Raw genomic sequence first — 16698 nt, 5'->3', positions numbered from 1 at the left:
GAGAATCCAACCTGTCTGGAAGTGGCAGCTGGAGTCCCAGCCGATTTCAACAACTGGGGCTCATTAACATGGCGCTGGGTGACTTCCTGCCCAAAATGGGAGGGAAGTCGGGAGAAAACGGTAGAAAGTTGGGAGGCCCAAAGCTCTCCCGCTGGGCACAAGGTAAGTGTGAGGAATGGGTTTTTCACCAACTCCATTTTAGCTACCCGTCTGCCCAGTTTACACCGGGCGAGGGGAGTTAAAATTCTCCTCAGAATCTCATCACTTATGGGGCAGATTTTCCTTTCCTGGGCTTCAGCATAAATAATCACCTGGGCAGAGCTCATATAAGAACATTTGCTGGGCAGGATCATACATCTGTAATGGAGCTTGCTCGATTTTTGCATCCATTTATGCATGACCCTCCAATTGTTGCCCGATTTTTCCTAAGCGTCCCATCCAGGTGATTTCTCATAACTAAGGTATCCAACGTCCTAGGTGTTGATCGGTTTGCCTTTAAAACAAAGACATGGCTCCACCATGTCTTGAGCAGTTGCCCCTTTCAATGGCCTACTGCCTTTCTGATCTTGACCACCTGCTGTAGGTTTTGCATTAAAACAGAGACATGTCTGAAGCAGTAATTCTCCCACATTCCACTGTGTGTGTTGTTGATTCGTCTGGTGACCTCTCACCTATCCTTCCATCTTAGGATTTTAGTCAATGGCCAAAGTTTTCCATACTCAGGGAAAAGGTGGAATTCCCAGAATTCTTACACGCAAAATAGGATAATATGCCCGATGATCTTCCTCAAGAAGTTAATGATATGTTTTCTGTATAGGGTAATGGATATGTAGAAAAGATACAACAATAACTTGCATTTATATAGCGCCTTTAATGTAGTAAAGCATCTTAAGGAGCTTCACAAGCGCGTTACCAAACAGAATTTCATACTGAGGCACATAAGGAGATATTAGGACAGGTGACCACAAGCTTGGTCAAAGATATAGGTTTTAAGGAGTGTCTTAAAGGAGGAGAGTGGTGTAGAGAGCCGGAGAGGTTTAGGGAGGGAATTCCAGAGCTTCAAGCCGAGGCAGTTGAAGGCACAGCCTTCAATGGTGGAGCGATGAAAATCAGGGATTTTCAAGAGGCCAGAATTAGAGGAGGACAGTGAGCTCGGAGGGTTATAGGGTTGGAGGAGGTTCCAGAGAGAGGGAGGGGCGAGGTCATTGAGTGAAAACAAGGGTGAGAATTTTAAAATTGAGATGTTGCCGGACCGGAAGCCAATGTCAGCGAGCACAGGGGTAATGAGTGAACGGGACTTGGTGCGAGTTAGGATACAGGCAGCATAGTTTTGGATGAACTCAAGTTTACGGAGGGTGCAAGGTACCCATCTAAATTAGAGAATGACTAGTTGCTCAATTCATTTGAAGAGGGACTAGCCGTATGCTTTTTAAGAAACAGGAATAAATGTCATAGAGCTAATTCTAGGGATCACGCCAACTTCCGTTCTTCTTTCCAGTTCTGGGGAATGCAACTGTTCGTTCTCATTCAGGTTGGAATGTTATTGTGATACTCTGAAGGTTTTACTCAATTGCTTCCAGGAGTTAAGGAGGTGTTTCAGAATTTTCTTTGCTTCCAAATGTCTTCATTCACTTCCAATAAAAGACTGAATTAAGGATGATCTATAACGATGCAGCTTGTATGCAGTCTGTTGGAAGGAGCCACTCTCCTTTTTTGATGAAATGGATGGGCTTGTCACTTCCACACATTCTTATGTGGAGAATAAATTCTGTAAATTTCTCTACATTCAATGTTATTTTAGAACTAGGAAATATTTTGGCCCCGTTTTTAACTGGCCCCGCCTGGCGGAAACTGGGCAGGGGCAGTTAAAATAACAGAAGTCAGTTACCCCCTCCGATCCCGTTTCCTTCCTGCCGTGTCCCCATATTAGCCTGCTCTTTTGAGCAGGCGAGCAGGATATCTGCAGGACCCCATCTGGAATTTCAACCTGAAGGGTGGGGTGGGGGTGGGGCTGTGTCCAGTGTCAGTGTCCAGTGTCCAGTGTCAGTTTCCAGTGTCAAGTGTCAGTGTCCAGTGCTCACTGTCATTGGCAGTGTCAAGTGTCCAGTGTGTCCAGTGTCAGTGTCCAGTGGTAGTGGCAGTGTCAAGTGTCCAGTGTGTCCAGTGTCAGTGTCCAGTGGTAGTGGCAGTGTCAAGTGTCCAGTGTCAGTGTCCAGTATCAGTGGCAGTGTCAAGTGTCCAGTGTCAGTGTCCAGTATCAGTGGCAGTGTCAAGTGTCCAGTGTCAATGTCCAGTATCAGTGGCAGTGTCAAGTGTCCAGTGTCCAGTGTCAGTGTCCAGTATCAGTGGCAGTGTCCAGTGTCAGTGTCCAGTATCAGTGGCAGTGTCCAGTGTCAGTGTCTAGTGGTAGTGGCAGTGTCCAGTGTCCAGTATCAGTGTCAGTGTCTAGTGGTAGTGGCAGTGTCAAGTGTCCAGTGTCCAGTGTCCAGTGTCAGTGTCCAGTATCAGTGTCAGTGTCCAGTGTCAGTGTCCAGTATCAGTGGCAGTGTCCAGTGTCAGTGTCTAGTGGTAGTGGCAGTGTCCAGTGTCCAGTATCAGTGTCAGTGTCCAATGTCAGTGTCCAGTGTCAGTGTCCAGTGTCCAGTGTCCAATGTCAAGTGTTAAGTGTCCAGTGTCAGAAGTCAGCTCCCCCATCAGGAAAAACCTGTCGGTGAGCCAGATCATGGGCTAGAAGAGGCCCAGAAGGTATTGTGTCAGTTAACAAGGATATCAAATGCCCATTTTTGATCAGTAAATTCTGATGTGCATGGACTCGGATGCAGCTTGTCTGATTCAAGCATAATTACAAGATTAGGCTTGTTTTGTGCTCAGAGACTGGTCAGAAAAGGTTTGTACTAATCTGCTTTGTAACAACTAAAAAATAAAATGGTTCTTAATTTTGCAAATGCCATTTCAACCTGCTTGTGATGTATTACTTAAAAGATATCGAGTTTCCAATCCTTGGAGTATAATACGGTATGTGCTTGACAGAAATTACATATTATTTGTTGATGCAGTGGGGCACTGATGATGCAAATTCATGTTGCCTCTGCCATGATTTCAAAGAACAAATCCACCCTAATTATAATTGTGAATAAGCTGAAAGGTCACTTACAATTATACTGATTGTTTGTTTGTGTCCAACTGTGCACAGCTGCTGATGTCAGAGACTGCACTTAATTCTTTTAGTTTGACGGTACAAAGAGGAGGCCATTTTACAGTCCAGTAAAGGGGCTGACCTACCTTCTAGGGTTGCCAACTCTCCAGGAATTGAAGTTTAATCTCCTAAACCCTGCTGCGAGCAACCCAGGAGAAAAATCATCAGAGCATGAAAAAAAATTGTGCGTTGTATTCATTTTCTTGGAACACTTTCATTTATTAGTTATAGAAAATATTGTAGGTGGGGGAAAAAAGGCTGTGTGACTGGGCGGGGTGGTTGGAGATCATATGGTGAAACCTCCAGGAATAAGTCCAGCCAGAGTTGGTAACCCAGCTACCTTCCCTTTCCAGTTTGTCCTCTATCTGAAAGATGAACCTTTTTTCTCTTTTTGGATGCTGGTAAAGCTGCAGTATTTATCCAGCATTTTCTATTTTTAATTGCCATTTTGCCTGTGTTGTTCCCTTTAGAGCTATGTCTAAAAAGATAGTTTGCAATACTATAGTGGATGGACTTCATCTCTGCAATTCATGTCCATTTGGCTCGTAATTGCCTTCAACTCTTACATATAGAATTACATATAGAATGTACAGCACAGAAACAGGCCATTTGGCCCAACAGGTCGATGCCGGTGTTCATGCTCTACACGAACCTCCTCCCTCCCTATTCATCTAATCCTATCAGCATATCCTTCTATTCCCTTCTCCCTCATTCTAATCACTCTCTGGGTAAAGAAGTTTCTGCTGAATTCCCTATTGGATTTATTAGTCACTATCTTATATTTATGGCCCCTAGTTCTGGTCTCCCCACAAGTGGAAATATCTTCTCCACGTCCACACTATCAAAACCTTTCATTATCTTAAAGACCTCTATCAGTTCACCTCTCAGTCTTCTCTTTTCTACAGAAAAGAGCCCCAGCCTGCTCAATCTTTCCTGATAGGTATAACCTCTCAGTTCTGGTACCATCCTAGTAAATCTTTATTGCACCTTCTCCAATGCCTCTATATCCTTTTTATAATATGGAGACCAGAACTGTTCACAGTACTCCAAGTGTGATCTAACCAAGGTTCTGTACAAGTTTAATATAACTTCTCTGCTTTTCAATTCTATCCCTCTAGAAATGAACCCCAGGGCCTGGTTTACCATTTTTATGGCCTTAGTAACCTGCAACGCTACTTTTAGTGATTTGTGTATCTGTACCCCCAGATCCCTCTGCTCCTCTACCCCATTTAGACTCTTATTTTCCAAGAAGTATGTGGCCTCCTCATTCTTCCTACCAAAATGTTCCACCTAACACTTAAGCCACTCCTCTCCTCAGACTTCCATGAGAGCTTGGTGCTAACTATACATGTTGAGGGGGAATTTCTGTTGGAGTTATCTGAATCGTTCGCTGTAACTTTGGCGGAAGAGCCATGGAAACCCCAGCAAAATTATGTGGATGGCATTTGCGCCATTTTTCTGGGGTTTTCTCGGCTCTTCCACTGAAGTGACAGTGGACGATTCAGAGAACCCCAGCAGGAAGTTCAACCCCAATAGATATAGTTAACACCAAATTCTCATGGCAGTCTGACGGTATCAGGGGGATGGTTATGGGAACCCCCTCGGAAATTCACTCTCAATGTCTCATTTTCTAAATAAAAAAACAAGCTTTATTTCTGATAAATGTGAATGAAGAAACAAATAAAGTAACAAAATGAACTGATTCGTATATGTCATTTGTGGGCGTATCTGTTCTAAAGAAGAAGTGACGCAAAGGGACTTCCAGAACATTGCTGTAAAAGAGAGGGAGAAAATGACTTCTCTCATGAGTTCAAAAACCAGAATGAATTGTAATACAAGATGGTGGCATCAGTAACTTTGCTCAAATGGGCACAAATTAAACATTTATGACTTCTTAGCTTGTCAAAAATAATTGATAGGGAAGGATCATCTTTGAATGCATTTGTTTAAAGTTCCTTGAGGCTCTCTCATCACTAAAGTAGTGGAACCTTGTTGACAGCCAAAATGTATGAATATTTGAAACTTAGTTATTAAATATGCATTTTTATTAATGTTGATAATATTTCACTTAGCTTATTTAGTTGTGAGGTTGCATTACTGCATAGCAACAGAAGTCAAGATCAAAACAGAACTCAATTAGCTCCCCTGAACTATATCAGGCATGGACGTCTAGCCAAATCACCAAACAAGAAAGACTTGCTCTTATATAATGACTGATCGTGTCTGAGAAATATCTGAAAGCCTTCATATATAACGATTTCTTATCCATTATGTTGGCAAATGCCTAATATGTGTGATGTTCAGGAACTAATTATTTTATAACATACAGTAACTCATATTGCTCAGTAATCAAGTGTTGATTATCACTCAATACATTTGCAGTGAGTACATCCTTGATTATCCTTCAGGCATGGAACACACTGGCCACCATCCAAAACAATTGAGCCAAGATATAATCAAGGCACCTCAATAAAGTTCACACAGTTGGGCAGATTTGAGTCTTGAAGTGTGTATATATTATAAAAATATACTTTGGGGTAGTGATCTCAAGGCTGTCATTTATTCTCAGGGTTTGGATAATTGTCATAAATCACTTCAATTTTGCTCCCATGTTTACTTTTGAATCACTGTTGATAAAAGACATGCCTTTTAATGAAACCCCAGATATCCATTATCCTAAATATAAAAGCCTAAAATTTTCAAAATTCACCAACAGTAAGATGTTGAGACTCCTTGCTTTCCAATGTGTCCTGTCATTAGTTTGCCATCTTTTACAAAGGGGAAGATTTTAACTGCCTGTGGGTTTCCAGCGGGTAACTGCTGGTTTCAGTTGTTTCCTGAGAGCGAGCCTTTGGCTTAGTGGTGGTATTTCCACCCTGAGTCAGAAGGTGCTCTGGCTCTGAATTCTGGGTTGACATCCAGTGGTGGGTGTGGGTACCCTCCCCCCTCATTGTATGAGTTATGGGAGTCCATAAATCCCTCCCGCTGTATAGGACTAACAAGCCTACTGGCTGGAATAAAGATGGTTACGGCCATGGAAGGAGCGTTCACGTCATGGCCTGTCAGACTATCGATCAGCCTACGAATCCTTCCACTACTTTGTGCTATTTTCCAAGGGAAGACTGCGAAGATACAAAAACAACAACAGCCCGCAGCAGTGTGAAGCCATGGCCATTTTAACCGCAGGGCCTCATTAACATACTGACGGTCCAGTTCCTGTCTAGAATGGGTGGGAAGCAGTTGCTAGCCTTCAGAAACCAGATGGCTCAGGTAAAGTGTAAGGAAGTGGGTTCCGGGAGGGCATTCTTGTGGTAGAGAAGGGGGGGGGAAGTCCAGGGCAGGGGAAGCCTCTTTAGCTTCCTGATCCTCTTCACGCTGGCCTCCACCTGGTGGGAAAGCTGCATTGGCTTTCCCACTCAGGCCGAAGTTAAAATCGCTGTCAGAGCCAATTGGGCCCCAATTAGCATATGCTAATTATAGCCCTGCTGGTTTTGGCTGGGTGGCTTAGCCACCTGTCCAGAAGTGTCCGTTAAAATCAGAAACAGTGAGATCTGGGCGTCCATCCATCAGGTAAGTAACCCAGGACATTTTAACTACCCATCAGCCCGGTTTCCGCCAAGTAGATAGGTTTTAAATTCCCCCCCAAACGTTTTCCAGCTTTTTAAAATTTATCATTAAGGATAATTTGAGCATCTCATAGTTATTTATTATTATTAATAGTCAAACCTGTTTTTCCCTTTTGTTGAAAAGCCTCAGTGAAGATCCAAGGCCAGTAATGCAACAGACAACTATTGTTGACAGGATATAAAATAAATTAAGAAGTAACTTAAGTTATAAAATCCTGTAGTTTGTAGGGGGAAGGAATGATTGAAGGAGATGGGGCATTTCACAGTCTTGAAGTCATGTGAAAGAATGAGTTAAAGTTGAAGATTGCACGATGAGTCAGACACGATGGGCCGAAGGGCCTCTATCCGTGCTGTATAACTCTATGACTCTAAGTTCAATGCAGTGAGGATGAAACAGGAAAAATAAGGCATGAGGTAAAGTTATATCATCAATCATCCTTTTGTAATGATTAATATCACAACTTCAGACCCTAAAGTAATCTCAAATGTCTTTTTTCCTAACCTCCAGTTATATATACATTTTATACCAATAAAGGAACCACACTGTCCCCTCCCCCCAGAAGTTAATCTTGTTCCACAGCCAAACAGCCTCGATGTCAAACAGAGAAAGCTGACAAACGTATCTGACGTGTCCTTTGGAGAGGAAAAAATGATTGAGTAATTAAAAGGTTCACACTCTTAAAATAAAATCTTTCGTTTAAAAGAGGCTCGGTAAGGGTTATTTTACTGACGTACATGGAGTTTTATTGGCCTATGTTCAGCTCTGTTGGGTTTAACTGGGTACTGTCTTTGTTTTACAGGAGTATACCATTGACATCTTTTTTGCTCAAACGTGGACTGACAGTCGCCTGCGGTTCAACAGTACAATGAAAATCATTACCCTGAACAGCAACATGGTTGGTCTCATATGGATACCAGACACAATCTTCAGGAATTCCAAAACGGCAGATGCTCACTGGATCACCACACCCAATCAGCTGCTTAGGATATGGAATGATGGGAAAATCCTGTACACATTGAGGTGGGTTATGAACCATCTGACAATATCGATATAACTAAAAGGTTTGTGTTGTTTCTATGTTGGGGAGCGAAACCTGCTGACTGGAGCAAATTTCACATTCCCTTGCAAGCAACCAATGAAAAAATACTTCAAAATGTATATTTTACTGTCTCATAACATTTTCATTCACAAAAGAAAATAGATTTTTAAAGACCTTTGAGTGGGCATGGTAGTTTCCCAAACTCTACACTATATGCCCCTAAAAGTAAAATTTATAACATAATAAACATTAAAAATTCAATAATTCTAAAAAAGAAATCACAAAATATACATGTAAACTTACCCATCTCAAATTCCAATACCCCCAACAAATGTCCTCCCATTAGGGTTGCCAACCCTCCAGGATTGTCCTGCAGTCTCCAGGAATGAAAGATTAATCTCCTGATGACTGCTGCAAGAAACCCAGGAGGAAAATGATAGCGGCTTAAAAAATGTTGTGGTTTTTTTTCATTTTCTGTGAACACATCGGATAAAAGGTTGTTTGACCGGGTGAGGCGGTTGGAGGCAGGAGGTCATGTGATGAAACCTCCAGGAATACGTCCGACCAGATTTGGCAACCCTACCTCCCGTGTGGGCCCCTCCTATCCCAGGGGTCACGGACGTGCCTCCTATTTCATTCCTAGGGCTTCGATCCTTGAACTGGGCCAAGGGCCACAATATTTTCCATGCCTCCACATCTGTGGAGTGCCCATCACTGCTGCTATTTTGCTCCTTCACTTATGATGGTCTCCTGACTAGTGCACATGCACCATCGCAATGGTTTCTCAGCTTCCGTGCGCACGTGATTGCAGTTTTTATGCCTCCATGACCGCGTTCCTTCCCGGCCTCCGCACGCACGCGATAAAGTAAAAGTCAAAGGAAGGAAGAGATAAAAGAGAAGGAAAGGAAATAAAAAGGGGAAAAAAATTAAAGAAGGGGAGGTGAGAGGAAGGAAAGAAAGAAGAATGGTAAAAGGAGAAAGGTAAACCAAGGAAAGTTTTTAAAAGAACCGCTATCTGTGCCAAGCTGAATGTGAGGCACCAGCAGCTCATCATAAATCCTTACTTAACCCCTTTCTCCTCACATGACCTTATCTGTGTTGTTCCATGGGTCCCATCTCTCCATCTTAACATCTGCAACTTAAAAAAAATGGATCTGTTAATAATGCGTATAGAAAAATATATGGTTATTGGGTGCCAAAAGGATGCAGAGCTATGACACAACCAAGGGCTTCAGAAGGTTTGTAAATCTGTGGAGCTCAATGTTTTATAAACTCTTCTGAACACCAGAAATTGATTGTGGAAATCAGAAACGAAAGCAGAAAATGCTTGAAATCTCACAGCAACGCACAATTCCTGGGTGCGTGGAGGGCAGTAAAGAAGACTTTGTCCCTGAGCAGGGGTGGAACAATTCGGAGTGGATTTTGATTCCACCAGGGTTCCATCTCAATTACAGTGCTCTTTAAATTCCAGTAGAGGGAAGGGCAGAGGTGAATCTCCTGCTCACATGACCCTACATCAAGGAGGAGTGTCAGGGGAGTTCCTGGGCTACCCTGGGAAATTCTGCTCATCCTGCCCTTAAAAGGCCTTAGGGGAACTTATGTCAACCGAGTCCTGCTGAGGGCAGTAAGAAGACTCCAAACAAGAAAGTGATTGATCCCAGATGGGGCAAATTACCTTCCCAAAGAGGCTCACTTGCTCTACTGGAGCAGAAGATAAGAAAGACTGGTCTCTGCTGAGTACTCTGTGGGCCTACAATCTGCCGCTTGAGAAGCCTGGCACCACTCCAACATTACTGCCAATGGTTCAGGGCCGGTGCTGCTGAAGTATCCTTGTGGGTGCAATGCATCTGTCCTGACTATTCAAACGACCGTTTCCTTGTCATTTGGAATGGAGTCTGCAATTATGAGCAAGGTCAAAACAGGGATTCCACTCTGCCCCAAGAATTTCAAGTATTTGAAAGAGGACAATAGGTTAAGGTTTCAGGTAAAATCCTCCATCAGGTGTACTGATGAAATCTGCTACTTTTTAATTTCACCTAAACCCCAGGTTGTGTTATAGCCTTATATGGGATCCAGGTTAGTTGTTATTACTTGATATCGAACCATAGAAAGAGGCAATTTGGTCCTTTGTGTCTGTGCAGGCTCTTTGTTAGAGCAATGGAAAACTAATCCCACTGCTCCACACTCTCCCCAAAGCCCTATGTCATCCTCTGTTTCAAATATTTATCCTGTTTCCCTTAAAATTAATGGGTTGCTGCAGTTAGCAACAATTAGAGATTTACAATAGGACAACCTTTATGTTGTAAGCAACATTTGACAGGGAAAGGTTTCTTTTAGAGACCGTGTCATACACCTTGCAATTGTCACGAAATGTGAAGCATTAGTAATAAATAATAACGTGCATTTTTATGGTGACTATCACAACAAAACATTGTAAAGAACATTTCAGAGAATAAATTACTTTTTAAGTGCAGTACTGTTATGTGGGCAAATGAGGTAGCCATTTTATGTAGCAACATTCCACAAACTTCAATTTAGAGGAGTGAACAGTTCATCTGTTTCTTGGTGATATTTGGCTGATGGGGGGAATGTTATTGTGGGCATTTTAATTCCATTGGAAAGAAGGGTAACAGAGGGGGAAAGACTGATGTGGGCAATAATGGAAGCAGCACAGGGAAGAAGGCTAAAAAAAGAGATTGTTCCTAATGTATAAAGCACGAGTGGTATCATGGGAGCAAGTAATAGCAAATAATACTAATTTTTATTTTTTGCTGTGTTCAAACAGGAGACAGTCTCCCCGGCATTTCAAGGTTTTGGTGGGGGGGGGGAGGGAGTGTTGGGGGAAGTAGCAGAAGCACTAGAACAATATACAGAGGGAGCTGAATGTACGGGATAAAGTGTGTAGGGAGGCAGTGGAAGCAGAGAGTGTGTTTCCTGTACTTGGATCAAGTTTCAGTACTCTACAGGGAGTGGACTGGCTAGCTGACAGGCAATAGTAAGCGTGCTGGTGGAATGGCAGGGGTGGGAGCAGGAATACTATCATCCTGAGAGAGGACAGCAGGTTCATGTCCCATGGAGCCACTGCCACTTGCTGCCTCCTGTTATGCATCACTTTCTCCTGCAAGAAAGAGGGAAGTGTGTGAGTGAATGTCCTGCAAGATGTTTGGATGATGTGCCTGTCATGCTTGAATAGCTGCCAGTGTGTGTGACCTGTGAGTTGTGGGTGTGCGGTTTGCAACACCCTGATTCGAAGAGTTGCGTACTGATTGAAAGAGTTTGTTGGTAGGTGGGTGATAAGGGGGTGTAGGGCATTGAGCAGTGGATGAGGCTAGTGGTGCAGTTGGTAGGAGATGCCACTTGATAGTTGAACTCACTTACCTTGACCACTTGTGTCAAATCATTGAACTTCTTCCTGCACTGCATCCATGTTCTTGGCGCTATGCTCCTGGCATTGACCTCGTCCAGTACTTCCTCCCACTGCCTCTTGAGCATATGTCTGGAGGGCCTCTTGCCCCCCTGTGGATACAGATGCCCCCCCCCTGTTTTGTCCACCTCTTCCGCCCAGGCCTCATCATCAGAGAACCTTGGTGCACGCTCTCTCACAGGCCCAGCCATTCTTCAATATATTGCAGTGCAGATTCACTTCCCAATTGACTTCCACAACTTCCTGCAGCCACAGTGAACCTTCCCTTTAAAAGTTGCAGGCTGCCTTTAAGTTATCCGAACGTTACGTGCTACCTGCATCGCTACAACCGGGCGCCAGTTAATCGTCCACCGCGATCCCAGCGCTCGTTTTTGGGGATTATCCAATATAACCCCCATAGGCTTTTCAGCAGGATCTATCCTGGGCCCCCTCTTCCACCTCATCACCGACATGCTGCTGCTTGGTGACATCATCCAAAGGTGAAAACGTCATCCCAAGCAGATTGCAGAGGCTGCAAATAATGGTCATTGATGGCAAAACCTGTAAGTGGATAAGGAATTGGTTGAAGGAAAGGAAGCCTTGGGCTCTTGGCAGGCAATGATTTCACGGTGGAGGGAAGTACTCTGTGAGGTGCCCCAACCATCTGTGCTGGGCCCCTTCTGTTTCTGAAACTCAATGCAAATTGGTTAAATTCACAGGTAATATTGGCAGTTGAGTCTGAGGAAGCCAACAAGGAGTTAACTAAAACATAAAAATAGACAAACAATGACAGGTGAAATCTGATACAGACTGATGCACTCTGGGTGGCATAGAATTAGCTAAATTGAAGGAGTTGGGGGAAGCTGAAACTCGATTTGACACTTTGTTAGTCACCATGGAGCAGCAATAAATGACGTTGCTAACTCAGTACAGCAGAAGTCAGAGGATATCGTGCTTATATTGTACAGTACATTGGGTCAAAACACACCTTGAATATTGTTCACCGTTTTGGTTACCAAAACCACAAGAAAAAGCATCGGGCCACGCGAGCAGTGCAAAAAAGAATCACAAGGCAGATCATGAGTGTTACGAGAAAAAACCTAGAAATAAGGGGGTAAGTTTTAACTGGGAGCCGGGAAGAGAACGGGGCTGGGGGTTTGGGGGTGGAATTCCTGATGGGAAACCCAGAAGTACGGGTTTCCCAGATATCCTTACAATTTTGACGTAAGGACATCTTTTAATTTTTTAGATTGACAGGCTGGCCATCAGTCGGTTGGGAGAACAGCAGGGAGCAGATGCTTAGTCTTAGACGGGAGAAGGAGGTTGAGGGTCATCGGGCGGGGTCGGGGGTCATTGGGGAGTCACTCATCAGGGGGAGTCATTGGGTCCGGGGTCATCAGGGCGGGTCCTCGGGGGCATCATCGGGATTGGGCGCCATCGAGGGGGGTCGGTCATTGGTAGAAATCATAGGGGTCAGGGGTCAGGGGTCAATGGGAGGTTGGGGGTCATCAGGGGGTTCTAACATCGGAGATCATCGGAGGTCGGGAGTCATCGGGGGTCGGACATCGGGGTGTCGGAGACCATGGGGTGGTCGGAGATCGTGGGGAGGGGGTCGGACATGGGTGGGGGGGGGTCAGTTGATCGTGTTTGTGGGGGCACAGCAGGTAGGCTTGTTGGGCCTGGAGGAAACACTCCTGCTCCTCCTGGCCCACAAGCAGTGCAATAAAGGTACTTACCTATTCAACAGGGCCTTCTAACCTCCTCTTACATGGCATGAAGCAGAAGGCCCTGGAATTCCGGTCCCCTGGAGTTAAAAATAAAAAAACCTGTCAAAATAGAGGCCCACAGCCTGCTTAAAAGATTTCACTGAACGACTAACCTCCAAAGAGTGGGTTTGACGCCTGCCCCTTGACCCACCTCCGTTAAAATGGGAAGTGGATGGGTTGGAGGCGAGTTGGGGTCGGGTTTTAGTTTTTTACAATTTTTACCTTCCCACCCATTCCCAACCACCCGTTTGTGGAGTTAAAATTTACCCCAAAACATCTGGGATAAACCACCTGGTCCCATATCCCTTGATTCCCCTCATGTCCAAAAATCTATCTATCTCAGCCTTGTACATACTCAACTGGGGTAGAGAATTCCAAAGATTCACAATCCTCTGAGTGAAGAAATTCCTCCTCATCTCAATCTTAAATGGCCAACCTCTTATCCTGAGACTATGCCCCCTAGTTCTAGACTCACCAGCCAGGGGAAACAACCTCTCAGCATCTACCCTGTCAAGCCCCTCATTATCTTGTATGTTTCAATGTTTCAATGTCACCTTTCATTCTTCCAAACTCCAGAGAATATAAGCTCATTTTATTCAATCTCTCCTGATAGGACAACCCTCTCATCCCAGGAATCAATCTATTGAACCTTCATTGCACTGCCTCTAAGGCAAGCATATCCTTCCTTAGATAAGGAGACCAAACCAAAACTATGCACTGTACTCCAGGTGAGGTCTTCCTTACTCTTGTACTCCAGTCCCCTTGCAATAAAGGCCAACATGCCATTTGCCTTCCTAATTGCTTACTATACCTGCATGCTAACTTTTTGTGTTTCTTGTACGAGGACACCCAACTCTCTCTCAACACCAACATTTACTAATTTCTCACCATTTAAAAAATATTCTGCTTTTGTATTCTTCCTACCAAAGTGAATAAACTCACATTTTCCCCACATTATACTCCATCTGCTATCTTCTTGCCCACTCAGTTAACCTGTCTATATCCCTTTGCGATCTCTTTGTGTCCTCCTCACAGTTTGCTTTTCCACCTAGCTTTGTATGATCAGCAAACTTGGATACATTACACTCGTCCTTTCATCTAAGTCATTAATATAGATTGTAAATAGCTGAGGCCCAAGCACTGATCCTTGCAGCACTCCATTAGTTACAGCCTGCCAACCTGAAAATGACCCGTTTATTCCTAGTCTATGTTTTCTGTCCGCAAATCAATCCTTTATCCATATTAGCCCCAGCCCCATGAGCCCTTATCTTGCATAACAATCTTTTATGTGGCACCTTATCGAATGCCTTTTGAAAATCCAAATATACTACATCCACTGGTTCCCCTTTATCTACCCTGGTAGTTACATCCTCGAAAAACTCTAATAGAGTTATCAAACATGATTTCCCTTTCGTAAAACCATGTTGACTCTGCCTAATCATATTATGATGTTCTAAGTGCCCTGTTACCACTTCTTTAATAATGGATTCCAGCATTATCCCGACAACTGATGTCAGGCTAACTGGCCTGTAGTTCCCCATTTTCTCTCCCCCTCCTTTCCTGAATAGCGGGGTAACATTTGCTACCTTCCAATCTGCTGGGACCGTCCTAGAATCTAGGGAATATCGGAAGATCATAACCAATGCACCCACTATCTCTGTAGCCCCTCTTTTAGAACCCTAGGATGCAGGCCATCAGGTCCAGGGGATTTATTGGCTTTTAGTCCCATTAGTTTCTCCAGTACTTTTTCTCTACTGATATTAATTACTTTAAGTTCCTCACTTTCTTTAGCCCCTTGGTTCCCCAGTATTTCTGGTATGCTTTTTATATCTTCTACTGTGAAGACAGATACAAAATATTTGTGTAACGTCCCTGCCATTTCCTTATTCCCCATTATAATTTCTCCTATCTCAGCCTCTAAGGGACCAATGTTTACTTTTGCTGCTCTCTTCCTTTTTACACACTTGCTGATGTGCTGAATATCTTCCCTCATCTGTATTTATCTTGTGATTCATCTCGTGATTGAGTCTAGGAAATTTGAACCAATCATGAGAAGTGCGTCATGTTGAAGTGTTTTTTGATTGGCTCCAGTTTTGAACTAATCAATCAAAAATGTTACCACCACCATTTTATTCTTAATGGCTCAAAATTGGAGACAATCAAGATACATGGATAGTGTTGAACAGTTCTGACTGATCCTTGGGAATTTGAGCCCATCAGGATATTCTGCCCTATACACATTTTCACATAATCTACAGACACAGGACTGGCACACTGAGATGTGCCACAATCTTGAAACAGTCATAAACCATACTTAAAGTGGTAAATGGGAATTTTCAAATGCCTTTCTAAGTATATAGTTTACGTTAATAATCGTACATAAAACTCTGTCTGAATTCTATTGCAAGTCAAAAAGAAGAAGGAGGCATATGACATGCATAGACAGCTGGGATCAAGTGGATCCCTTGAAGAGTATAGAGATTGCCGGAGTAGAGTTAAGAGAGAAATCAGGAGGGCAAAAAGGGGACATGAGATTGCTTTGGCAGATAAGGCAAAGGAGAATCCAAAGAGCTTCTACAAATACATAAAGGGCAAAAGAGTAACTAGGGAGAGAGTAGGGCCTCTTAAGGATCAACAAGGTCATCTATGTGCGGAACCACAAGAGATGGGTGAGATCCTGAATGAATATTTCGCATCGGTATTTACGGTTGAGAAAGGCATGGATGTTAGGGAACTTGGGGAAATAAATAGTGATGTCTTGAGGAGTGTACATATTACAGAGAGGGAGGTGCTGGAAGTCTTAACGCGTATCAAGGTAGATAAATCTCCGGGACCTGATTAAATGTATCCCAGGACATTATGGGAGGTTAGGGAGGAAATTGCGGGTCCCCTAGCAGAGATATTTGAATCATCGACAGCTACAGGTGAGGTGCCTGAAGATTGGAGGGTAGCAAATGTTGTGCCTTTGTTTAAGAAGGGCGGCAGGGAAAAGCCTGGGAACTACAGACCGGTGAGCCTGACATCTGTAGTGGGTAAGTTGTTAGAGGGTATTCTGAGGGACAGGTTCTACAGGCATTTGGAGAGGCAGGGACTGATTAGGAACAGTCAGCATGGTTTTGTGAGAGGAAAATCATGTCTCACGAATTTGATTGAGTTTTTTGAAGGGGTAACCAAGAAGGTAGATGAGGGCTGTGCAGTAGACATGGTCTACATGGACTTCAGCAAAGCCTTTGACAAGGTACCGCATGGTAGGTTGTTACATAAGTTTAAATCTCACGGGATCCAAGGTGAGGTAGCCAATTGGATACAAAATTGGATTGACGACAGAAGACAGAGGGTGGTTGTAGAGGGTTGTTTTTCAAACTGGAGGCCTGTGTCCAGCGGTGTGCCTCAGGGATCGGTGCTGGGTCCGCTGTTATTTGTTATTTATATCAATGATTTGGATGAGAATTTAGGAGGCATGGTTAGTAAGTTTGCAGATGACACCAAGATTGGTGGCATTGTGGACAGTGAAGAAGGTTATCTAGGATTGCAACGGGATCTTGATAAATTGGGCCAGTGGGCCGATGAATGGCAGATGGAGTTTAATTTAGATAAATGTGAGGTGATGCATTTTGGTAGATCGAATCGTGCCAGGACCTACTCCGTTAATGGTAGGGCGTTGGGG

The 16698-nt window shown here is 43.7% G+C and overlaps 1 protein-coding gene across 2 annotated transcripts in view; it reads left to right on the top strand.

Annotated features, from left to right (window-relative positions):
• LOC137322761 (gamma-aminobutyric acid receptor subunit gamma-3) overlaps positions 1-16698 on the top strand; it is a 448547-nt gene that overhangs the window by 123063 nt on the left and 308786 nt on the right. For both annotated transcript variants that reach the window (XM_067985791.1, XM_067985790.1), the window contains exon 4: positions 7623-7843. In XM_067985791.1, coding sequence (XP_067841892.1) covers positions 7623-7843 — 221 coding nt within the window. The remainder of the gene's footprint in view (positions 1-7622; positions 7844-16698) is intronic.

This window comes from Heptranchias perlo, chromosome 6, assembly GCF_035084215.1.
Source record: "Heptranchias perlo isolate sHepPer1 chromosome 6, sHepPer1.hap1, whole genome shotgun sequence".
Lineage (NCBI taxonomy): Eukaryota > Metazoa > Chordata > Chondrichthyes > Hexanchiformes > Hexanchidae > Heptranchias > Heptranchias perlo.
Note: the sequence above shows the minus strand (reverse complement) of the source record. Positions and strands in the feature narration are given on the sequence as shown.